Genomic DNA, 25,039 nt, shown 5'->3' on the forward strand with positions numbered 1-25,039 from the left:
CAACAGACTTCATGGCAAGGCATATGATAACCTTTATGAACTTTATAAAGTCATCTGCACACTATCAGTTACTCAAGTCCAATGTGAGAGGACATTTTCAAAGCTAAAGATCAGGTTATGAAATTCGCTGTCTGAGGAGAATTTGGAATCATACATGTTGCTATCCATTGAAAAGGAATTGTTAGATGAATTGGATGCAGAAGCAATTATTGGCAGATTCACACAATCATCTAGCGAACACAAACGATTGCTCTTAATATAGTGGACTGCATGCAATGCTCTATTGTGCTTTTGAACTATCTGTTAATGTGTAAATTGTGCAGTAAACTATTAAAAAATATCAACCAATTACTTAAAATTTAAAAAAATAAATAAAAAATTCAATAACATTCTGTATTTACATTTGGTATCTACTGCCAGTAATATGTACAGTACATGTACACTGTAATTACTAAGAAATACACATTTTTTCCACAAAAAATTTAATTGTACCCTTTTTTCCATATGTATTTTTTGAAAATTTTATTTATTCGTTATGAAAATTAAATGATAGCATTGTAGTTGTGGGTGGGCCCCCTTTGTCTCCTGGCAACCAATATTTTTAGACCCAGTCCGCCACTGAATGTAACAAGCCCCCACATAGAAAAGTTGTGCGGTTCCAGCTGAGATAGACGGCCGTGCAGAAGGAGTGTGCCAGGAGATGTGCGGTGAAATGACAAGCGGCCGCTCAAACCCTGCAACTTTCTCCAGTCCACCAGAAACCGTGACGTAAGGGTCAGATGACTCTTAAAAAACTTTTTTTTGGGGGAACTAAAAGAGCTTTAAATCGGCCGGCAGGCTAGAGAGCGCGTCCTCCTTCACCTAGCAGTGCAACAACATTCGGCTGATTAGTTTCATTCCCTCCGACCTGACCAATTCCACGGTTTCTCCCAAGACTTCGCGGGTAAGTTGTGAAACTTTGTGCAGGAGTTCAGCTCCATAATCGCCGTGGATTTGAACTAGTCGAGCTGTTGGAAGTAACTTTTTTTCCTCCACGCACCGCTTGTTTTTTTAAAAAAGTGATACCGTTCTTTCGGATCGACGTTCATAGTTTCAAAACTATTCCTGCATTGCAGATATTGAGGGAATGTGAAGGGGATGGGAGGAATGCCTCCCAGCTGCACAAGGTAGAGAGATGACTGCTAATACAGGGGAGAGAAAAAAACACACATGACAGTCCAGAGGATTACACTTCACAGGCTTGAATTTACAAAACTTACAAAACTCACTTTTCCCAACCAACTGGTGCTTTTGAGAGCAGATAAAAGGGGCGGATATTACAGCTCTTTGCATTCAGTTAGAGAGTTCCTCGCATTTTAACAACTTAGCCCGATGTTGCAGCATCTTTGCGTGAACCGATTTATTTTTAACGTCGATATGAATTCGCTTAACTCTCGTATGTAAACTTTGAAAACTCTCCTCTTGAACATAATTCATCTCCTCAGCTCACCACCCGTGTTATCTGAGTTTGAAAAAGCTAGCGGCATACCACCTCGTGATAGCTAGGCTGAGAAAGCAAATCCTCCCTCAGACAAAGTGTTGCAATTTTAACACTTGTACTGAAGTGGAGTGAAACTTTCACCGGGTCCCCGGGAGAGGCGGACGGCAGGTGCAGTGGGCTGCACCGTTTCACCTTCATTCTGTGCTTATGAAGTCCGTGCTACATTAGTCAATTCACATTGAATAAAGCGATATTAAAATTACCTCAGCGATGAAATACTTACTGTGATTTCCTGCATATTAATGTTCAAAGATACATGTAAGAATATACAAAGGGCGAGTAGGACATGTATGAGTTAATGTTATTGCCAAGCAGGACATGTATGAGTTAATGTTAATGAAGAGCTTAGTAAGGAGCCGGTACAGACTTCATTTCAGAATTCAATACAGACCCAGAAAGATGTGGAGAGAGGAACGATAGGGAGTTCACCTCTGGTTAGCTACAGAAAGTAAAAATCCGCAATTTGAAAAGTGCCCCAAAAGAGGTCAAAATCCTTTAAAAGAAATATACCACTTCTTGGGAAACACTTCAGAACAATGTATTGGTAAATTATTTGTACAAATATTACATTCTGATATTGAGTACAGGCTCATAGTGATTGGTTTTAATGACAACACTCGGTGCACATCTGTATTATTTCACATCGGCGTAATTTGAATATCAAAGAAACCAAAAGAAGGGACGTTAAGAATGATAGTGTTCCCAGAAATGTGGTGAAAATGGCACGCAATGCGGATAGAGTGCAGTGGCTTGTTCCAGAGAGAGCATAACATAGTAGTTAATGAATAACTCAGGCGAGATTTGATTGAGAGATCGCAGACAGTGAACCCTAGGAACAGAAAGTATTGAATTGCAATTTTAAACTAAAGCATTCCCAAAGAATGCAAACATCAAAATAAAACTGGAATTCAATCAACAGCGCTCTGGTGACGCTTCAAACCATGTATTTGCACAATGGTTCCGATTATGTTGCCCCTAAAGGTCCATCTTATGTACAGATGAATGTTACTCGCGGTAAAACTGTAAACACATAAAAATGGACTCATCAGTTTCCACAATTTTTCATGCGCGCGTTTAACAGAATGGAAGGTCCCAATGCGCTTCATATGAAGGAACTCAACAAGACAAAATATAACACGAGCCACATATAGAGTACGCTCGGTCAAAGAGGCTTCTTAAGGAGCACCCTGCAAAGGGGAAAGCAATTGTGGGGTAATTAAAATCGGGGTTGCGCAAGAGGCCAGAATGAAAGGAGTACTGATACCTCAGGGGGATGTTGGTCTGGAGGAGATTACAGAGATAAGGAAGCGGGAGAGCAGAGAGGGAATATGAACATCAGGATGAGAATTGAGGTTGGTTGACTGAGAGCCAATGTTGTTAATGAGCACTGGGGTGAGAGCGGAATGAGATTTGCTGGAAGTTAAGACACGGCAGCACATTTTTGGATTACTCAAGTTTACAAAGGGTAGACACGGTAGAACAGGCGGACTGCATTGAAATGGTCAAGCCTAAATGAATGAGGGTTTCAGCAGCAGATTAGCTGAGATGGATGACAGGAGATATTACAAACATTTACAAAGGTGGCCTTTGACAAAGGTTGGTATGAGGTCAGAAACGTATCTCAGACAAATAATAATAATCTTTATTAGTGTCAAAAGTACATTACATTAACATTGCAGTGAAGTTACTGTGAAAAGCCCCTAGTCGCCTGTTCGGGTACACAGAGGGAGAATTCAGAATGTCCTCTTCACCTAGCAAGTCTTTCGGGATTTGTGGGAGGAAATTGGAGCACCCAGAGGAAACCCACGCAGGCACAGGGAGAACGTGTAGACTCCGCACAGACAGTGACTCAATCGCACCTGGAACTCTGGCACTGTGAAGCAACAGTGCTAACCATTGTGTCACCGTGAACAGACTGGTTTAATCTTGAACTAGGGAGAGGAATGGAACCAATAGTTAGGGAATGGAGTTTGGAGAGGGCACTGACAAAAATGGCTTCAGTCTTCCCAATATTTGATTGTTGGAAATTTCTGTTCATCCTGGAAAGGTATTGGATAAGCAGCCTGATAAATTAGCAACAGTGGAGGAGTTGAGCCAGGTGGTGGTGAGGTGGTGCTGGGTACAATTGAAAACAAACACCCTGAGTTCAGACGATGTCACTGCGGGAAAGCACTTAGATGAGAAAAGCAAAGGATCAAGGATAGTCCTTTGGGGCAACAGCAGCAATTGTTCAGGATTAGGAAGAGAAGGCATTGATTCATATTAGTTGTGAACTTCTACCATAGCCCCCAGTACTAAACCTCTGGCTCACCCCATCACATTTTAAACCAGTAATGGATATATGAAGTGTTTCCTGGCTTGCTAAATCAAGGAAGAGGTTGTATCAAGTTGTACACATCTTATGTACCTCTTATAGGACGGTCCTAAATTTCCACTGTCAAATTGTGAATATCATAGAATCATAGAATTTACAGTGCAGGAGGACATTTGGCCCATCAAGTCTGCACCAGCCCTTGGACAGAGCACCCGACTCAAGCCCATACCTCCACCCTATCCCCAATGGCCCCACCCAACCTCGCCATTCACCTGAGGAAGGAGCTGCGCTCCGAAAGCTCATGTTTGAAACAAACTTGTTGGACTTTAACCTGGTGTTGTAAGGCTTCTTACTGTGCTCACCCCAGTCCAACGCCGGCATCTCCACATCATGTCAACCTTTTTTTGGACACTAAGGGAATTTAGCATGGCCAATCCACCTAACTTACACATCTTTGGACTGTGGGAGGAAACCGGAACATCCGGAGGAATCCTACGCAGACACGGGGAGAGCGTGCAGACTCCACACAGACAGTGACCTAAGCTGGGAATTGGACCTAGGTCCCTGGTGAAGTAACAGTGCTAACCACTGTGCTACCGTACTGCCCATATACAATATATAACATAATGTACAATATAAGTTATTGCCAACCCATTTATGATTTTTTCCCAGAAGGTTAATTGCCCAGTTAATTGCGAAAGAAAGTATATTCAATTACATGATAAACACATTTGTTGTCATGATGGGGTGGCACGGTGGCACAATGGTTAGCACTGCTGCCTCAGCACCAGGGACCTGGGTTTAATTTCAACCCTGGGTGACTGTGTGGTTTGCACTTATGTCCAGTCTGTTTTAAGGGTTTGGGCTTAGGAATAGGTGCTGATAAGGTCACTTGGAAGTCTGCCAGCTCTTTTCATATGTCATTACTTTTACATCCACCCGAGAAGAGAGAAAGTCTTGGTTTATTGGCTCATCTGAAATTTATCTCGGACAGTGCAGCAAGCTTTTTGTGCATTGAAATGTCAGCTTAATTTGTACACATATTTCTGGAAGGGAGCTTGACCCCACAGCCTGTGACTCAATAGCAAGAGTACCAGCACTGATTCTCACTCAGATTGATACTTTTGCTTATAGAAAGCTGGTTTATCTGAATTATTTTAGTAATTAAATAATTCACTTTAAATACTGTCCTTAGTCATATTGAAGTTCCGTATGTAAACAGAATTTTAGATTGAGAATTCATTCTTGTGATAGTTAAATTTATGTAAGTTAACAAGCATAGAGAGTTTTATTGTGAAAGCCCACTCAGGCAAAGATGCGGAAATTATGAAAAATAGGTTTAAAATGTACAATTAGGGAAGGTGGTGGGGGCATAGTGGTACCGTCACTGGACTAGTAATCCAGAGACCTAGGGTAGGAACCTGGTTTCCAAATCTCACCATGCCAGATGTTGAAATTTAAATTCAATAAAAATCTGGAATTAATCGTCTAATGGTGACCCATGAAATCATTGTCGATTGTCGTAAGTACCCATTTGATTCATGAATGTCCTTTAGGAAAGGAAATCTGTCATCGTTACCTGGTCTGCCCCACATGTGACTCCAGATCCACAGCAATGCGGTCGACTCTTAAAATGGCTGATCAGTTCAACAGCAATTAGAGAAGAACAATAAATGCTGGCCCAGCCAGCGATGCCCACATCCCCTGAATGAATTTTAAAAAGTCAAACTACTCTCAAATGCAATGGGCACACAAACACCCCCCTTACAGTATGCAAAAACAAATTTCAGGAAAAAAGTATTCACCGATTGTCCAGAAACGTGTTTGAACCTGAAGGGTTATTTTCCACAGTGGCTGCTAGTATTTGTGTTTATTACTGGAGCAACAGTCATGGCTGGTTGATTCTCTTTTCTCTTGGAGACAGTAGTGTTGATTTGGAATCCTCCTCTTCAAACTCTCGGTTTGCAGCAATGACGCCCTCCAGTGGGTTTTCAAATAATTAACAACTTATATTTGATAAGAGAGGTTTCAGAGAAAGAAAGAGGGAGCAAGGCTGATACCCTTTCTGTTTCTGTGCCATTCTCTCTGACTGTTAGTATAAATCCAATATATTTTACACCCAAGAGCTGGGTCACATGAACTCTCTTTCGTTTCAATGTGGACTTATCATATTAGCCGCTGTACCAGAGAGATCCGTCAAATCTTGAGTCTCAATAAAGCAGCTTGTGTTCTTCACAAATGAAACGTAGTAGTTGCTGAGGTAAGTGTCCTTTGTGTTCTTTAAAAAAAGTTTTATAATATGTATTTATGTATATATATATATATATATATATAATATAGATGCATATTTACTTACCCATTTGATGACATTATCCATTATATTATGTATAACACATCTCTCTATGAACATAATAAACGTACTGTGCACAAGTTACTTAAAAAAATATTTAGTCCTTTTTCTTCCAACATTGTCTCCTTTCTTGCTCATCCCTAAACGTGTTGACCTTTTACTGGAGTGCAACCCCAATTGTAACCTCCAGTAGAACACTTAGTTAAGCATGTTACATATGATTTTTATCATGTGTGTGATGACAGGCTAAAGTAAGGGATAAGGATCTCAGGCTGATCTCATGCTATCTAACAAGCATATGTATTTCTAGCTGAGGTCACTGTATAGTCAGTGTTACCATTGAATGTGTTCAAGAAAAAGGCTACAATCCCTCGGATGTAGAACAAACCCTTCTCTATAAGAACTTTTAACAGAGCTTTGATGAATGGATGAGGCTATGCACTCATGGAGAAGAATGTTCTGGGCCCATCTGAGATAGAAAGCTTGGCGGGCAAGGGAACTTAATTTAATGGGAGACAAAAAGTCAGTTTACGACTGTGGGGTGAAGTTTGCAATTAAGTTCTCAGAACCTTTAGAGGTGGGTCGAGCATCCCAATGATCAATATATGGAAGCTAATGTGCATGCATTTGCATGGCGTGCATACTCATTAAAAGGCCAGCTCGCCAGAATTAAGTGCCCCCTCCAAATTAATTTCTCTGTGAGTGAGAACATTTTGCGTTCAGATTCACAACTGCATATATAAGTAGCGTTCACCTGGCGAGGTGCACTTCTTCTGGACTTTGGAGTCAGTAGTCATTTTGCCTTTCTGGGAACTGCTCATAAATGTCAGCCTCTTGATTAAGATTGTGTGCCGATAGTCCAAACTGTGCAGAGGCTGGGAATGAAGAGGCAAGGTTAGTGGGAAGGGGTGCGGGGAGAATGGGCAAGGGAAGCAGGGTCAATGGGGAAGGATGGAACAAAGGCTGGGCAAGGGGGGGGGCAGAGTTAGCAGGAAAGGACAAGAGCGTGTTTAGATTGTCTGGGGCTTGTATGGAGGGCAAGCATGTCACACGTAGTCCATCCTGTTGTAGGGCAGTAAATGGGCTTCCTAGGCAGTGAGCATTGTAGAGAGATGTGTCTAAAGGGTGGGTTGGTGATGTCAAGAGTTTGATCCTCAACACTTAAATGAGAGTACTTGGTGGCAGGTGTTCAGTGAAGTCAGAGGAAGGGTGGAAGTGTTAGGGTCCTGGACAGATTGTGGCTGCCAAGAATTTACATAGTAAATCTATGACGTCAAGGAAATGGTCTCCATGTAGTCTCAAGGATCATGGAGGCAAGTTGAATAGTGTCCAAGATGGTGCTTTTGCACATGGCTGCCATGACCCCAGTCAGTACACCATGTCCTTATGCAGCCAAGTATGAACTGGAGGAACACTAATTTGTGGCCCTCCATGATGTCCTTCACCATGAAGGAATGGGGTGGGAAGCCATATCTGGACAGATACCTAGACATAATCATTTACCCAGGAGAATGGAAGTTTGGAGTCAGGACGTTGCTGCTAGCACAATCCTTAGCATTGGTTTAAAGGCTCGGAGATGCTGACTGGATGGATCACCGTAATTTGTTCACAGATCCACATGCACAAATGACACAGGCTCCAGGCAACACTGCCATTTCTACTGGCTCTTGACCAGATGAGAAAGAACCAGCACAGGTTAGCCCAAGGCTAGGAAGGGCAACAGCCAGAGCAGCAAGAGGCAGCGGGCCACAAGAAATTCAGGATGCTGGTGACCTGGTGCCAGTGATTTCTGCAGATGAGCAAAAGGCAATATTAGAGGCTCCTTAGGATGTCCCAGATTGTGGTTGCTCACATATGCCAGCCTATCTATCAATATCTGTGTCTGCAAAAACCTGAAGGCAATTGCATGCCGGCAATCACAAGTGCAAAGGGCTATTGACTGCACACATGTGACATTGAGAGTGCACTAGCATCAGCTAGTTACATTCATCAACAGAGAGGTTTCTGCTCTTTGAACCTGCGGTTGATGTGCAATCACACCGGACAAATCCTGTACATTTGTGTGTGGTTCCCAGCAAGCTCTCACGATTCTTGCATTCTGAACCAATCCCAGGTGCCACAGATATTTGAGGGATCTTGGTGATTTCAGGGCTGGCTTCTTGGGGACGAGGGATATTCCCAGAAGACTAGGCTGATGATGCCAGTTTGAGGGCCACTGAGGAGAGGTACAATGCTGTACATGTCTCCACAAGGGCCATCACTGAACAGATGATAGGCCTCCTAAACATACGGTTTAGATTTTGGAGACACCAATATTCCTCACAGAGAGTGTCCTGGATCATCATTGTCTGCTGTGCACAGGCGGTCTTTCAATGAAACACATCATGCCTAGGCACAGAGCTGCAGCCAATGGTGGGGCCCCATGCTGGCCAATAGCTCTGTGGACACTAATCAGAGCCTGATAGCTCTGAATATGCTGATTAGGTATCAGCAAGCAATGCAGAACAACATTGGACTCTGACTGGTCGTGTTCCTTGGAATGGAATAACATTGTTCAAGATCGTTGATAGGTGATAGTGACCTGGAAAGAGTGAGATTATTAATGAGGGTCTCTGAAAAATATTTTTAAAGATAGCCAGGCAGGCAGCCAGTGAGTCAGCACAATGCCTGAGGTTGTCGTTGACCAGAGCTCGAGGCAAGGTGTGAGGGCCATGAGGCGCCAGCAATCATTAAGGGGAGTGGCATGGTCAGGCCAGCAGGGTTCAGGAGGGCTGGGCAATGATCTGAGGGTGAGGTGAGGAAGCCAGATAGTCAGGCAGGCAGCCAGTGAGCCAGCACAGTGCCCAAGGTCATCGTCGAGCAGAGCTCGAGGTGAAGTTCAAGGGTCGAGGAGGCTCTGGCGGTCAGCGAGGTGGGCAGTGAGGTGGGCAACTCGACCATCCATCAGGGCTGGAGAGAGCTGGACAATGAGCTGAGGATGAGGTGAGGAGGCCAGATAGCCAGGCAGGCAGCCAGTGAGCCAGCACAACACTGAAGTTGTCGTTGAGCAGAGCTTGAGATGAGGTGCGAGGGCCAAGGAGTTGCCAGGGGTCATCCAGGAGAGCAGCAGGGTGACTTGACGCCCAGGTAAAGTGCTGGGCAACTGAGGGTGAGACAGACGAGATAGCCAGGCAGGCAGCCTGAGCCAGCAGTGAGGCGCGCGAGGTCAGCACGGTCAAGGGGAGCAACAGCACGGGCCGCTTGACCAGGGCTGAGCAACTGAGGATGAGGCCATACCATTACCAGGCAATCTGAGCCAGCAGTGAGGCGAAGTTGTCAAGGTGAGTAGGAGAACTTGAACCTAGGGCTAAGGAAGGCAAAAAGTACCTGCTGTTTCAGAAAATTCATGTTTTAAAATCAAGAAAGATCAGTCCATGTGACACTATCAATCTTACAGTCAAAAGCACAAAAAAATTGAAGGTGGGGCAATGCTAGAAAAAAAGGCAGTTTGTCATTTTACTTCAGAAAATTCAAAGTATTGGGCAGAGAACAAACTGCACATACATCCTCATCCACCAAAAGTATGGCTGAAATACCTGATGACTTTGAATTCCTGATTTCTGGACACACATCTCCTAAAAGGTTGAACAAGAATAAGAAGTGGACTTTGAAATGGGAATGGAACCACAAGATACTGCTGATTCTTCTGCTGAAATGAGGGAAGAAATCTATCCTGATGATATTACTTATGGCCAAAATCTGTTCCACTGTGCATGATAGAATATTTCATACTAAGTACATCAGAAAACATAGCTAATGTGGAAAATTTGAGAGGAGCATTTGAGGTTGGAGGCCAAAAGCAGGTTAGAGGTCCTTTAAATCCAGTTTTCTAAGGATGAAGAGAAATGGGATGGCTGAAGATAGGAATTGGTTGATTTTTTTCAGCAATCTATTTTTCTGTTTGCAAATTATTCCCTGACCCTGGTAAAAGGAAACAAGCATTTGTCGAGTTAGAGTACTCGAACTGGAGAAATGTTTGAAAAGATCTTGCTGATCATGAAAATGCCAAATGTCAATTTAAAGCTATGTTCAAAGATGCAAGAATTGATTCTGCGCTTCTATCGGCTCAGTTTGAAAAGGAATATTCTTACTGGAGGAAAGTTCGGAGATGTGTTGTTGCCACAGTCAAACTGCTGGCTTCTTTGGGACTACCTCTAAGAGGACATGATTAGTCATCAGTATCCAATCGAAGAGGTAATTTTTTACCTGCCTTGAATATCTTTGTAAATGTGACGAACATCTCAAAGAGCATTTGGAAAAGTTATCAATATTATGGCTCAGGGAAGACCCAGTTTCAACAGACTAAACCTACGATGTCTTCATCACTATACTGGCAGAGTGGCTCAGAAATAATTCACTAATGAAGATGCCAAATACTATTCCATAATACATTTTCTTAAATTTAGAGTACCCAATTCGCTTTGTCCAATTAAGGGGCAATTTAGCATGGCCAATCCACCTCGCCTGCACATCTTTGGGTTGTGGGGGTGAAACCCAAGCAAACACGGGGAGAATATGCAAACTGCACATGGACAGTGACCCAGGGCCGGGATCGAACCTAGGACCTTGGCGCCTTAGGCAGCAATGCTACCCACTGCTCCATCCTGCTGCCCAAATTTTATTTTTCATGAAGTTTTGGAACTAATGTCGAGAAGTTTACCACGAGCCAACCAGATGTCGAACCTGGCATCTCCTGATCCATTGTCAAGTGCGTTATCTATTGTGCCACTGGCCCACCTATTCCATAATAGTTGGTTCAACACCAGATAGGAGTAATGTGGACCAATTAACAATAATTTTAATATATGTGGCCAGCAATGGTGAAGTTGGAGAGCGATTTCTTTGTTTTGTCCAGCTATAATCCCACACTTCTGAGTGTCTGGAGACAAAAGTTTTGGAAATAATTGCAAATTTAGGTATGGACATTGTCATGGGCAGAGCTTCGATAATGCTGCAAAGATGGCAGGAAAATATTCAGATCTACGAGCAAGATTGAACAATGCAAGCCCCTGTGCATTATTCATCCGTATTCCAGTAAGTCCTTGAATTTAATCAGCCCACTGAATCTTTTGAGGCAACCATACAGTTTTTGATTTTGTTCAAAAGTTGTATCTTTATTTTGGTTCCCACGCAACATTAGAATATGTTGCAGTCGCGCTTGGAGTAGGCACAGGGAAAACATTTGATGTTCAAACGAATTTGTGATCCACCATTTGATCCGCTCATGCAGATGCTGTTTTGGCTTTGAAATGGAACAAGATTTTACCTAAGGTGATGTAATTGATGATTTTGTGAAGAAAGAGCGTAGAAGAAAAGCAAAGTAAATTGTCATGCCAAAAAGGGGTCATCTAAGAAAATCTTTAAAATATGTCCCTCTTCCATATTCTCTTGTTTAAATTCTGTTTTTCAAAAGGGTATTACTGAATCTTGGTTGAGGGAAGGGCAGGACTGGCAACTGAATATCCCAGGGTATAGATGCTTCAGGAGGGATAGAGAGGGAGGTAGAAGGGGTGAAGGAGTTGCATTACTAGTCAGAGATGATATCACAGCTGTGATTAAGGAGGACACTATGGAGGATTCGAGCACTGAGGCAATATGAGTGGAGTTAAGAAATAGGAAGGGTGCAGTAACATTGTTAGGACTTTACTACAGGCCTCCCAAAAGCGAGCATGAAGTAGAGGTACAAACATGCAGACAGATTATAGAAAAATGTAGGAGCAATAGGGTGGTTGTGATGGGAGATTTTAACTTCCCCAACATTGAATGGTACTCGTGTAGTGTTGGAGGCGTAGATTGAGCAGAGTTTGTAAGGAGCATCCAGGAGAGTTTTTTAGAGCAGTATGTAAATAGTCCAATTCGGGAAGGGGCCATACTGGACCTGGTACTGGGGAATGATCCCGGCCAGGTGGTTGAAGTTTCAGTCGGTGATTACTTTGAGAATAGCGATCACAATTCCGTAAGTTTTAGAATACTCATGGACAAAGACGAGAGTGGTCCAAAAGGAAGAGTGCTAAATTGGGGAAAGGCAGAGTATAACAAAATTCGGCAGGAGCTAGGGAATGTGGATTGGGAACAGCTGCTTAAGGGTAAATCCACATTTGAAATGTGGGAGTCTTTTAAGGAAAGGTTGATTAGAGTGCAGGACAGACATATCCGTGTGAAAATGAGGGATAGAAATGGCAAGATTAGGGAACCATGGATGACGGGTGGAATTGTGAGACTAGCTAAGATGAAAAAGGAAGCATACATAAGATCATACAACTCAAAACTGATGAAGCTTTGGAGGAATATCGGGAAAGTAGGACGAATCTCAAACGCGCAATAAAGAGGGCTAAAAGGGGTCATGAAATATCTTTGGCTAACAGGGTTAAGGAAAATCCCAAAGCCTTTTATTCGTATATAAGGAGCAAGAGGGTAACTAGAGAAAGGATTGGCCCACTCAAAGACAAAAGAGGGAATTTATGCGTGGAGTCAGAGGAAATGGGTTAGATTCTTAATGAGTACTTTGCATTGGTATTCACCAAGGAGAGGGACAGGAAGGATGTTGAGGCTAGGGATGGATGTTTAAATACTCTAGGTCAAGTTGTCATATGGAAGGGGGAAGTTTTGGGTATTCTAAAAGACATTAAGGTGGACAAGTCCCCAGGACCGGTTGGGATCTATCCCAGGTTACTGAGGGAAGCGAGGGTCGAAATAGCTGGGGCCTTAACAGATATCTTTGCAGCATCCTTGAGCATGGGTGAGGTCCCGGAGGACTGGAGAATTGCTAATGTTGTCCCTTTGTTTAAGAAGGGTAGCAGGGATAATCCAGGGAATTATAGACCTGTGAGCGTGACGTCAGTGGTAGGCAAACTGTTGGAGAAGATACTGAGGGATAGGATCTATTCACATCTGGAAGAAAATAGACTTATCAGTGATAGGCAGCATGGTTTTGTGCAGGGAAGGTCATGTCTTACAAACCTAATAGAATTCTTTGAGGAAGTGACAAAGTTAATTGATGAGGGAAGGACTGTAGATGTCATATACATGGACTTCAGTAAGGCGTTTGATAAAGTTTCCCATGGCAGGTTGATGGAAAAAGTGAAGTCGTATGGGGTTCAGGGTGTACTAGCTAGATGGATAAAGAACTGTCTGGGCAACAGGAGACAGAGAGTAGTGGTGGAAGGGAGTGTCTCAAAATGGAGAAGGGTGACTAGTGGTGTTCCACAGGGATCCGTGCTCGGACCACTGTTGTTTGTGATATACATAAATTACATGGAGGAAGGTTTAGGTGGTCTGATTAGCAAGTTTGCAGATGATACTAAGATTGGTGGAGTTGCAGATAGCGAGGAGGACTGTCAGAGAATACAGCAAAATATAGATAGATTGGAGAGTTGGGCAGAGAAATGGCAGATGGAGTTCAATCCAGGCAAATGCGAGGTGATGCATTTTGGAAGACCAAATTCAAGAGCGGACTATATGGTCATGGTCAATGGGAGAGTACTGGGGAAAATTGATGTACAGAGATCTGGGAATTCAGGTCCATTGTACCCTGAAGGTGGCAACGCAGGTCGAAAGAGTGGTCAAGAAGGCATACAGCATGCTTGCCTTCATCGGACGGGGTATTGAGTACAAGAGTCGGCAGGTCATGTTACAGTTGTATCGGACTTTGGTTAGGCCACATTTGGAATACTGCGTGCAGTTCTGGTCGCCACATTACTAGAATGATGTGGATGCTTTAGAGAGGGTACAGAGGAGGTTCACCAGGATGTTGCCTGGTATGGAGGGTGCTAGCTATGAAGAAAGGTTGAGTAGATTAGGATTGTTTTCGTTGGAAAGACTGAGGTTGAGGGGGGACCTGATTGAGGTCTACTAAATTATGAGAGGTATGGACAGGGTGGATAGCAACAAGCTTTTTCCAAGATTGGGGGTGTCAATTACAAGGGGTCATGATTTCAAGGTGAGAGGGGGAAAGTTTAAGGAAGATGTGCGTGGAAAGTTTTTTACGCAGAGGGTGGTGGGTGCCTTGAATGCTTTGCCAGCGGAGGTGGTAGAGGCGGGCACGATAGCATCATTTAAGATGCATCTAGACAGATATATGAACGGGCGGGGAACAGAGGGAAGTAGACCTTGGAAAATAGGAGACCGGTTTGGATAAAGGATCTGGATCGGCGCAGGCTGGGAGGGCCGAAGGGCCTGTTTCTGTGCTGTAATTTTCTTTGTCTTTGTTCTTTATTTGTTGGTCTGATATAATGGCTACTGGTCACATACAGATAACCACCATCTTCCACTGCTCTCAAAACTGGCCTTTAGAAAGTCTCTTCTTGAACAAAGAATGGAATCTGGCCAGGCAAAGCCAGGCCACTGATATTGGACTTGGACTCATTGGACTCCACTTGATTGGAGTATTTACTCCTGCACTGGACATTTTCTGGATCATTCTGTCCTGCACTGGCTTGTGCTGCAGTCATGTCATCAGCTGATATTTCCATCTCATTGGCCTGTTCCATGTCTGCCCACCAGGAAGGCTGTGACAACATTGGGGGAGGAGTATTGTGTCATGGGGTGGTGTGCCATCAGGAAGGGGGCCCTCAGCAATGAAGGTGTGCACAGGGCCCCCCAAACTGTAAGTTCACCTTGTGCAAAGGTGGGCTTGTTTTTGCAGAGGGAGACACAAAGGACCAAGCTGTCTCCTCCGATGATGAAGATGTTGGATGGTATTCTAGTAACAAGGGCCAGTGCCGTCATAGCCTTCCCGACCCCAGCAACAGAATGAAAGGCACAAACCACAAAAATACACATATTGATCACTGCTTAACTGCTTTGGTGCTTTTTAATTTATAAAAACACGTCTGCAATTGCTGAATTGAAATCCAAGCCTACCTCCTCTCAGAACAGCAGACAAACCAGTGACAATCTAACAGCTACAGATTCCAGGCAGAGTAAGCTGCTGATATTTATCCTTTACTATTTTGTTTCCAATCCTCTACTGGTTGGCATGCTGCAGATTCTTATTTGTAACAAACGGTATAGTTTATTCTCATGTACCTTGATTTATGACAGCTGAATTAAATTGCAGTACTTAACGCCAGCCTTGCTGGTGGTGTTATCCTTTGCATGTGCCAAACTGTGCTGACATACAGGCCCCTTGCACGCACATGGAAACCTGCAGAGCCCTCCATTCTCCCGTGACCTCAGGCTTAAAGGACATTAGTGAATCAGATGGGCTTTTGCAGCAATTGATGATAGTTTCATGGTCACCATTAATGAACGAATGCCATTGTTAAAGGAAATAAACAAATTAAAAAACAAGCTTTGTTTTAAAATGAACAAAATCGTAAGAAAGTTTGAAGTCTCCTTACACAATTATTGTCTTCTTTCTTTTGCTAAGGTTAAAGCAGAATGGGTGACTGGAGTGCTCTTGGAAGACTACTGACTAAAGCACAGTCTCATTTGACTCCGGGAGGTAAAGTATGGCTCACTGTGCTTTTCATCTTTCGCCTCTTGGTCCTGGGGACTGCTGTTGAAGCTGCTTGGAATGATGAACAGTCTGCATTCAAGTGCAACACATTGCAACCAGGTTGTGATAATGTCTGCTATGACAAATCCTTCCCGATCTCCCACATTCGACTCTGGGTCCTTCAAATTATTTTTGTCTCAACACCTACTCTGATCTACCTAGCCCATGTCTTTCTCATTTCTCACAAAGAGAAAAAAATATCCAAGAAAGAAAAATATTTAAAGTTCCTCCAAGAAGAGGGTGAAGATGTTGGCCTCGCCTTGAAACAGTTAGAATTGAAGAAAATCAAATATGGTGTGGAGGAGGAAGGCAGAATTAAAATCAAAGGATCCCTTCTACATACTTATGCAGTCAGTATAATCTTTAAAATAATTTTTGAAGTGACTTTTATTTTAATTCAGTGGTGCATTTATGGTTTCAAATTCATGCTGGATGCAATTTATACTTGCGAGAGGTATCCATGCCCACACAAAGTAGACTGCTTCCTCTCAAGACCCACAGAGAAGACCATCTTTGTCATATTCATGTTGGTGGTATCCGTTGGTTCAGCTTTGCTGAATCTGACAGAGCTGTTCTATATCATCTTCAAAAGCTTAGCAGATCGTGTTAAGCAGAACAGCCATTTATTTCAAGGTTCTCAAAAAATGGGCTTGAATCCTGTCAAAGACCCGTCCTCTTCAAAGTATGCCTATTATAATGGATGCTCCCCACCAACAGCTCCCATGTCCCCTCCTGGATACAAGCTTGCTACTGGGGACAGGAATATGTCCTCCTGCCGAAGCTACAATAAGCAAGCTAATGAACAGAACTGGGCAAATTACAGTACCGAACAAAACAGGATTGGCCAGGCTGGTAGCACCATCTCCAACTCCCATGCGCAGCCATTTGATTTTCATGGTGAACATCCAACCATACAAAAGCTACCATCAGTAACTGAGATGCAGCCGATTGTTCTCACGGAACAGAGACCACCCAGTAGAACCAGCAGCAGAGGGAGTAGCAGGCCACGACCGGATGACCTGGAGGTCTAGCCAGACTTATTAATTCAAGACATTGCCTCATTTCTACAGTATGAATAGACACATTTTTGGAAGTGCACGCTCGGTGTTGGTACCAAGTAGTTATGAGGTGTGCTCAATACCAACTAACATTTCAGTGGCATCTCCTTTTAAGTACAACCATGATAAGGCACAAAAATACCTCTATTCTTGAGGATGTGCACACCAGTAAAATCATTGAAGAAAAGCCAGCTGAAAAATGTCATAAATCCTTCCAGTGGAGAGGTTTTCACTGATTTTACACATTCCTTGCCACATTCTGGCATTTTGCCAAAGTCTTCCTTCAAAGCCCATTTCAAATTTAACTTTTTTAGATATGATCTAAGCCCAGGAATAACATTCCGAGATACCATCCTGCACTTTGAAGTTTTCCTCCATTCAGAATGAAAGATCTCTTTTTTGCACCAATTGTTTAACACAATAAGATAATTCAATTCTGGGTGACACTGTGGCGCAGTGGTTAGCACTGCCGCGTCACAGCGCTGAGGACCGGGTTTCAATCCCGGTCCTGTGTTACTTTCTGTGTGGAGTTTGCACATTCTCCTCATGTATGCGTGGGCCTCACCCCCACAACCCAGAGATGTGCAGAGTAGGTGGATACATCACACCTTAATTGGAAAAAAATGAATTGGGTACTCTAAATTTATAAAAATAAACAAAAAGGTAATTCAATTCTGGGCATACTTCAAAATAACTTGGACAAAGATTATGTTACAGAGTAAAATAAAAATCAGAAACCATGGAATTTCTTTCCAATTCATTTGCATCAGACTTCTCACTCTGCATTTGGAATTATTTATCCAGTAAAACACTTTCCAATGTACCTTCGTATCTTTCTTTACTAAGTGTATGTTTGATATTTTAAGTAACTTTGTGTCAAATCAAAAATTTGGCTGAATATGTTTCCAATACCATGTCCATTTTTTGACTTGTTTATCAATTAAAATATGCTCATCTAAATAAAGAGGAACTTCATTTAGTTAACACAATTAAAATCATGATTAATTCTTAGGGGATTTTAAACAACATAAAGATCTTTGTCGATCAAATAAGTGTTTTAAAGTCTTTTAACAAAACTATCAATTATTTTGTTCAAACATTCTTTATTTAAAGTAGACTCTATTTAAAGTAGACTTTATTTAAAGTGAGCAGTAAGTGCAAAGTATTCTGGAAAAAGGTTGCATGTTGATAATTCTTAAATATTTGTATGTTTTTGAAGAATTTGTCTGATAATGGAGCCTATCTGGTGTGTGTTTCTTTAAATATCTGAATAAGAATGGCAAGTCTAACTCCACTGTCTGCAATATGAATAATTATGTATCCAGGGAGGATACTGTGGTTTATTTGAGAAAAGTAAGAATGATTGTTAATTTGTGCAAAGCAATAATAACTTTGTCCTTGACGTGAATGAGAATTTAAAAAATATATATTTAATCATTGCTGTGATAGAGGTTGTAGTACTGTTTTAGTACTTTTGAAGTGAAGTTTTCAGTAGTATGAGAAACCTATAGTCAATGTGCTTAGTGCTGGACTAATATTTAGTCAACAAGTAATAAAGGTATTCGCCAATATAGCATCACAAATATCTGCGTTCACTGACTAAACCATATTATTCTGATCTTGTAAATAGCTTATCCATAATGTCACATAAGCAGTTCTAAAATTACAGTTCTAAGGTTTGACTTGGTCCTCATGCATCCAAGTTTTGTTTATTACTTTAGCTATAATGGCGTTTGCACTGAAACTTTATATTTGCTTAGAATGCACAATGATGTAGAAAGGTGTTACAAATTGTCAAGTAGTGTGCATGTAACTATTTATTTTGAAGCAGAAGATTCAAGTCTCTTTCCAATAGCTCATCCAAATTACTTTAAAAAAAAGCATATCCATAGTTGGATTCATTTTCAGTTGCATTTATCGTTCAAAGACAATTATTGGAAAATCCCCAAGTATTGTGACCATTTCTTAAAATAATGAGATAGCTCACTAATTTGTGCTCAGAATGCTGGAGTGCCAAGTTGTTATCTGATGCCTGTTTCGGCTGTCAGGTGCACCTCTGCAGGACGATCCATAGAGTCACCCATGATACTGGTAAACATTTCTTGGGGGAAAAAGTTATTACCCATAAAGAAAAGCATATGAACCAGTGATGTGCTCACTTATCAGAGTGTTATTGTAAAGTGCTGGTCAGTGTTTTCTAGTTTTCCATTTAACATTCCATGTTAATCACTGACAAGCACCCTCACCTGTACTGAGAGACTTACACAATTGTTGTTACCATGCATGTGAGCAATCTCCTGTTTATTAAAACCTGATAACTTAAAACAATAAAGTGACTTTTTCCAAATGGCTGTTTGTCGATTTTGCTTCATGATGTTAATTTTACAGATGTTAAAACCCTCAGGTGTTTGAGTGTGAGATTCACATCAGGCTTTTCTACTTTCCCATCCAAATGATATTAAAGTTTCAAAACATTTTTGCTTCTGCTCATCTGCTCTGGTTTACTAGTTTCTGTTTTTTGCTTCTTTTGCAGATGAATCATGTTTTCTTTTGCTAGTAAAGTACAAAACCTTAGGGGTCACATTTCCTCATTAGACAAATACATCTTTTTTAGAAGAAGAATCTTTCTTATACATGTAAAGTTTTGTTCAACCTGTGCTGACTATCTTTTCATGAAATAAAAATATAAATTACAATGCAAAGAGGAAAGTATTTAAACATTAACAAATATCAATCAGTTTAGATGTAAGCATGGGTTTCCGTTGAAATATTTTTGAGAAAGAATGTGCATTGGCTTACTTATGGGTGTCATGCCTGGTATGGAGGGTGGAGGGTACTAGCTATGAGGAGAGATTGAACAAACTGGGATTGTTCTCCCTACAACGACGGAGACTGAGGGGGCGACCTGATAGAAGTTTCTAAAATTATGAGGCGTATAGATGGGGTGAACAGTTGGAAGCTTTTTCCCAGGGCGAAAATGACAATTACAAGGGGGCAAAAGTTCACGGTGAGGGGGAATAGATTCAGTGAAGATGTTCAGGGGAAGTTTTTTACACAGAGAGTGGTGGTGGCCTGGAATGCACTGCCAAGTGAGGCGTTTGAGGCAGCTACATTAGCAACCTTTAAAACTTATCTAGATAGACACATGAACAGATGGGGTATAGAGGATACAGTCGGTCAGTCTAGATAGGAAACGTGATCGGCGTAGGCTTGGAGGGCTGAAGGGCCTGTTCCTGTGCTGTATTGTTCTTTGTTCTTTGGATTCTTAAAAAGGCACTAGAACACAACGATGCTGAGAGATGTTCCAAGTTGTTGAGTAATAATGCAGACGTTAATGGTGTCATGTTTAACTTCCATGTCAGAATACTCACATCCCAGTGTGATGCCAGAGCTCCAGGAGAATCAGGGGGCAAAGGTGAGTGTAGTGGCCATCACTACGGAGAAAGCTCTGGGGAAACTGAAAGGTCTGAAGATGGATAAATCACCTGGATTGGATGAATTACACCCCAGGGTTCCAAAACCGATAGCACAGGAGATTGTGGAGGCATTGTTGGTGATCTTTCAGGAATCACTGGAGGTAGGGAGGGTCCCAGGGTTGGAAATGTAACACTGCTGTTCAAGAAGAGAGGGAGGCAGAAGGTGGGAAATTATAGGCCAGTTAGCCTGACTTTGGTTATTGGTAAGATTTTAGAGTCCATTATTAAAGATGAGATCGTGGCTTACTTGGAAGTGCATGATAAAATAGGACTGAGACAGCCGGCTTTGTCAAGAGGAGGTCATGTCTGACAAATCTGTTAGAATTCATTGAGGAGGCAACAAGGAAGTTAGACAAAGGAGAACTAGTGGATGAGATTTATTTAGATTTCCAGAAGGCCTTTGACAAGGTGACGCATAGGAGACTGTTAAATAAGTTAAGAACCCATGGTGTTAAGGGTAAGATCGTGGCATGGATAGAGGATTGGCTGACTGGCAGAAAGCAGAGAGTGGGGATAAAGGGGTATTTTTCAGGATGGCAGCCGGTGACTAGTGGTGTGCCTCAGGGGTCTGTGCTGGGACCACAACGTTTCACAATATACATTAATGATCTGGAGGAAGGAACTGAAGGCTCTGTTGCTAAGTTTGCAGATGATACAAAGATCTGTAGGAGGACAGGTAATGTTGAGGAAGCAAGGGGTCTGCAGAAGGACTTAGACAGACTAGGAAAGTGGGCAAAGAAGTGGCAGATGAAATGAAATTAAAAATGAAAATCGCTTATTGTCACAAGTAGGCTTCAATGAAGTTACTGTGAAAAGCCCCTAGTCACCACATTCCAGCACCTGTTCGGGGAGGCTGGTACGGGAATCGAACCATGCTGCTGGTCTGCTTGGTCTGCTTTAAAAGCCTGCAATTTAGCTTAGTGAGCTAAACTGGAATACAATGTGGAAAAGTATGAGGTTATGCACTTTGGAAGGAGAAATGGAGGCATAGACTATTTTGTAAATGGGGAAATGTTGAGGAAATCAGAAGCACAAAGGGACTTGGGAATCCTTGTCCAAGATTCTCTTAAATCCGAGGGAAATGACGGCCCCGCGCATGCACGGGTTGGAGCCGTCCAATCCGCGCATGCGCGGCTGACGTCATCGTGCGCGTCAGCCGGCGTGATGCTTGGCGCGCGGACTTAGCGATGGTCGCTAAGGCCGCGATGCCGTGGTTCACGGGGCCCCGCTGCTAGCCCCGCCCAGGGGGGAGAATCGGGTACCGGGAGGGGGCACGGAGGCTGCCGTGAAACACGGCCAGTTTCACGGCAGCCTTTACGACTCTCCGCATTTGCGGAGAATCGCGCCCATTCTTTCTGCATCTAACCTGTTAGAATTTGATGAATTTCAATGAGATCCCCTATCACTCTTCTAAACTCCAATGAATATTATCCTAACCAACGTATCTCATCACAGTCCTGTCATCCCAGGAATCAATCTGGAAACCTTCGCTGCACTCCCGCTATAGCAAGAACATCCTTCCTCAGAAAACGACACCAAAATTGCACCTAATATTCCAGACGTGGCCTCACTAACACCCTGTACAATTGTGTAAAACATCCCTAATCCTATCCTTAAATCCCCTCGCTAGGAATGCCAATGTACCATTTGCCTTCTTTACTGCCTAAAATATATTATCATAACAATAAATATTAAATAATAACATTAAACTATTAAATATAAATGCAACTAATTTTATTACCAACCTTTTCATATTTGAAACAATTGACATGTTGATGCTCTGGCAACATTTTGTTATAAATATTAGAGTCTCGAATATAGGCTTGGAAGAGATACATGAAAGACTTGCACATTATGATGAACTTCTTTAATTGACAATTGGCTGAGGGTCATCAGAGCTTCTGTTGAAGACGGACATCTGAAGAAGAGTGCATACATTTACATGAAAGAACATGTTTGCCGTAAGCAGTTAACTAGAACGATACAGAATTTTCTAGCGGCAATAAAATTTTCTCAATTTTGATTAGACTAATGTATAGCTCATTTTTAATTCTGGAGCAGATAAGCAATTAGCCCAGCTGCTCAGACGCATTTAAAGGATTATCCACAGGCAGAAAGCAGAGAAAAAGAGATGTCTACTGTTATTTATACTCCAATATTCTTCAGAAGAAAATATGGACCTGAATGACAAATGTGTTTTTAAAATTAATATTCCACCTTTCTTTGTTTTTGACACCCTACTAGACAAAATTTCAACACTATGAAAGTACATTTTAAACAAAAGTCCTTTTTAGTCTTTTAGAAGTTTAGAGGTCATTAAATATTTAGTTAACAAAATTGTTGGAAGGCAGCCATGCATTTTATCTCAGTGCTGAAAAGTGAAATTAAAAGGGAATATTTATAGTAGCAGACTAACACTACAATAAAGGGAGACACATCTTTAAGAATGCTGTTATATCACCACTTTGCTACAAAGCAGTTTTTACTTTTTGAGACATGAAAAGGGAATAACCGTGGACTCCAAATCCTGCCAAGAATCTGAGGAGAAATTTGAGAGATTACATGAAGAAGACAGGTTTTGCATCACTTATGTTTGGCATTACCTAATTATAAGTCCAGTGTCAAGTCAAACCTAATTTTAAGAAGTGAGATGACTTCGGTCTTCCATATACTTTATAAACTGAGACAGCATTGTTTTGCAAATGTCAAGGCTCCTGCTTCCAAGAGTGGAGCTGTATATATACTCAGGCTGAACTCTCTCCAGGGCCAGGCCCAGGAACTTGATTTGGAGTGAGGCAGCATAAATCAGGCTCAGTCAGGCTGGAATTGATTTTGTAGCAACTAGTTTCAGACCTGTAGCTACAGTATAAATACAGTCTAATATACATAGCATTTAGTGACCAGTTGGTGAAAAGCAGAAAAGAATGCTGTATGTTTCATAATGACAGTAAAAAGTAGTCCTTTCAACATTGTAAAACAGACATCTTCTTAATTTGCATTTGACAGGCTGTCAATCTATATATCAATGCCTCTTATTCTTCAAATGATGTGCCATTTGGATGAATATATAATCTCTCAGTATTAATATAAATATATACTTTTGATTGCAATTGTTTCAGAGTCGTAGTTCCGGTTTCTAAGAATTATTTTTCATGTGCTTTTGGAACACTGGAATCAATCAATCCACTCGACAATTTGAGTGTCACTCTTTTGCATCTAAAATTGTCACTGAACCTATTGTCACTGAACCTTTTACATAAACCGAACACCAAAGCATAAGTTTGAAAGCATTTTTGTGACCACATGTGGATTTCTAAATCAAATCTACTGCCTTTGATCCAGTGTTAATCAGTTTAAACTGCAATGAAAAAAATATTTTTATGTATTTCATGTTTTATAGGATGCAATTTTTATTAAACCAGGTTTCAATGAAGCTGCTATGAAGCTTGATTGAAACCAGGGGCTTGAGGTTTAGGCGAGGAACAGAGTTGATGAGGCAATGAAAACACTGACATGGCTGATGTGCTGATTCCCCGGTTCCATCTTTCCCAGGCCAGAATCCGAGTCCAATGAGAATTCTTTCATGCTGGCTGAAGGCCGGAGTCGGAGAATTGGCTTTATGGCTTTTGCAAGGTGATGTAGGTACACAAAGACTGGATCAGTTCTGCAGTTGATGATAGGACATCTTCTGCCAGAGACAGACTTCAGGAGCAGGCTGTTGTGCTGTCTGGAGGGCTGCTTCTTGGTGCTGCACCAGTTGGATGTTAAACTGCACACAATTTACCGGAAATGAAAGAGAGTCCCGTGTCGAGTGTGTTCAGCCTGGTGCTTCCCGGTGTCATAACAACCCCGCTATCAAATGGGACACTGCTTCATTTGGGGGCCTCAGCAAGGAAAGACCTGCTATGGCCACACTCAATCCCATTTCCTGCACTAACCAGCTCTGCGCATCATTGCGGAAGAGGTTGGGGTGTCATTTCTTGAGATGCCCCCACTACAGCGTCTGGACCCCGCAAAATACCCCAGTTCACCTATAACTGGGTCATCATGCATCTCGCACCCCAGCTCACAGGGCACCCCTGGGCGTGATCCCCAGGTGGCACTGCTAGGGTGTCACACTGGTACTGCCAGAGTGCCAGGAGGCACTGCCAGAGTACCCAGGTGGCACCAGGGTACTTCTCTGCCCAGAGCCCAACTACCCAGGAGCCCCCAATGACCAACCCCCCCAAAGTGCCAGTACGCCTGGTCAACGATTGAGGAAACCAATGCTTCTCCGATGCACAGAAGTTAGATCCTGCGCTTTGGGTAACTCCGGCGAGTGCACATTAAAATGTGCCTTACTGCACACTTGAATATGCAGATTTGGGTCCCGTTCATTGTGATCCAGATAGCGACGTCTTGTGAGATCCCGTTAGATCTCTTGAGCCATAGCAAGCCGGGTAAATCTCGCAAGAGGCTTCTCACAAGATTTACTGGCTGTGTTGCGTCCCGTGGTCGGGCGTGAGCATTGGATTTTGCCCATTAAGTCAAAACTACGCATAAAATCCAGAGGCTTTGGTCATGTGGCATTCATGGTTAATTGCAACTTTAAAATCAATTTCAGCACTTCCAGCCAGAATGACATTGTTTCTCCAAAGGAGAGAGACAAAATGCTTATTAAGATCTCTTCCAGGATGAGTTTCAAGGTGAGATTTAACCAACGGTTTCTAAGTGTGGTAGCGAGAGTGGCTGCGAGCTTTCTGGTGCTTAGCCCGGTGAGACTG

General features: G+C 42.3%; 1 protein-coding gene across 1 annotated transcript; it reads left to right on the forward strand.

Moving 5' to 3' along the window:
* Nucleotides 1–692: 692 nt before the first annotated feature.
* On the forward strand, nucleotides 693–19,149 carry gja1b (gap junction protein alpha 1b). The gene is made up of 2 exons (XM_038799707.1): nucleotides 693–943; nucleotides 15,614–19,149. Exon 2 carries the CDS (start codon nucleotides 15,625–15,627, stop codon nucleotides 16,771–16,773), a length of 1,149 nt encoding a protein of 382 aa, XP_038655635.1. The 5' UTR covers nucleotides 693–943; nucleotides 15,614–15,624; the 3' UTR covers nucleotides 16,774–19,149.
* Nucleotides 19,150–25,039: the final 5,890 nt, after the last annotated feature.

The sequence above is a fragment of the Scyliorhinus canicula genome, chromosome 6 (assembly GCF_902713615.1).
Source record: "Scyliorhinus canicula chromosome 6, sScyCan1.1, whole genome shotgun sequence".
Taxonomy (NCBI): Eukaryota; Metazoa; Chordata; class Chondrichthyes; order Carcharhiniformes; family Scyliorhinidae; genus Scyliorhinus; species Scyliorhinus canicula.

Bases quoted from the DNA above. Each gene is read 5' to 3' on its own strand.
- gja1b (XM_038799707.1), top strand. From the start codon at position 15,625: ATGGGTGACTGGAGTGCTCTTGGAAGACTACTGACTAAAGCACAGTCT.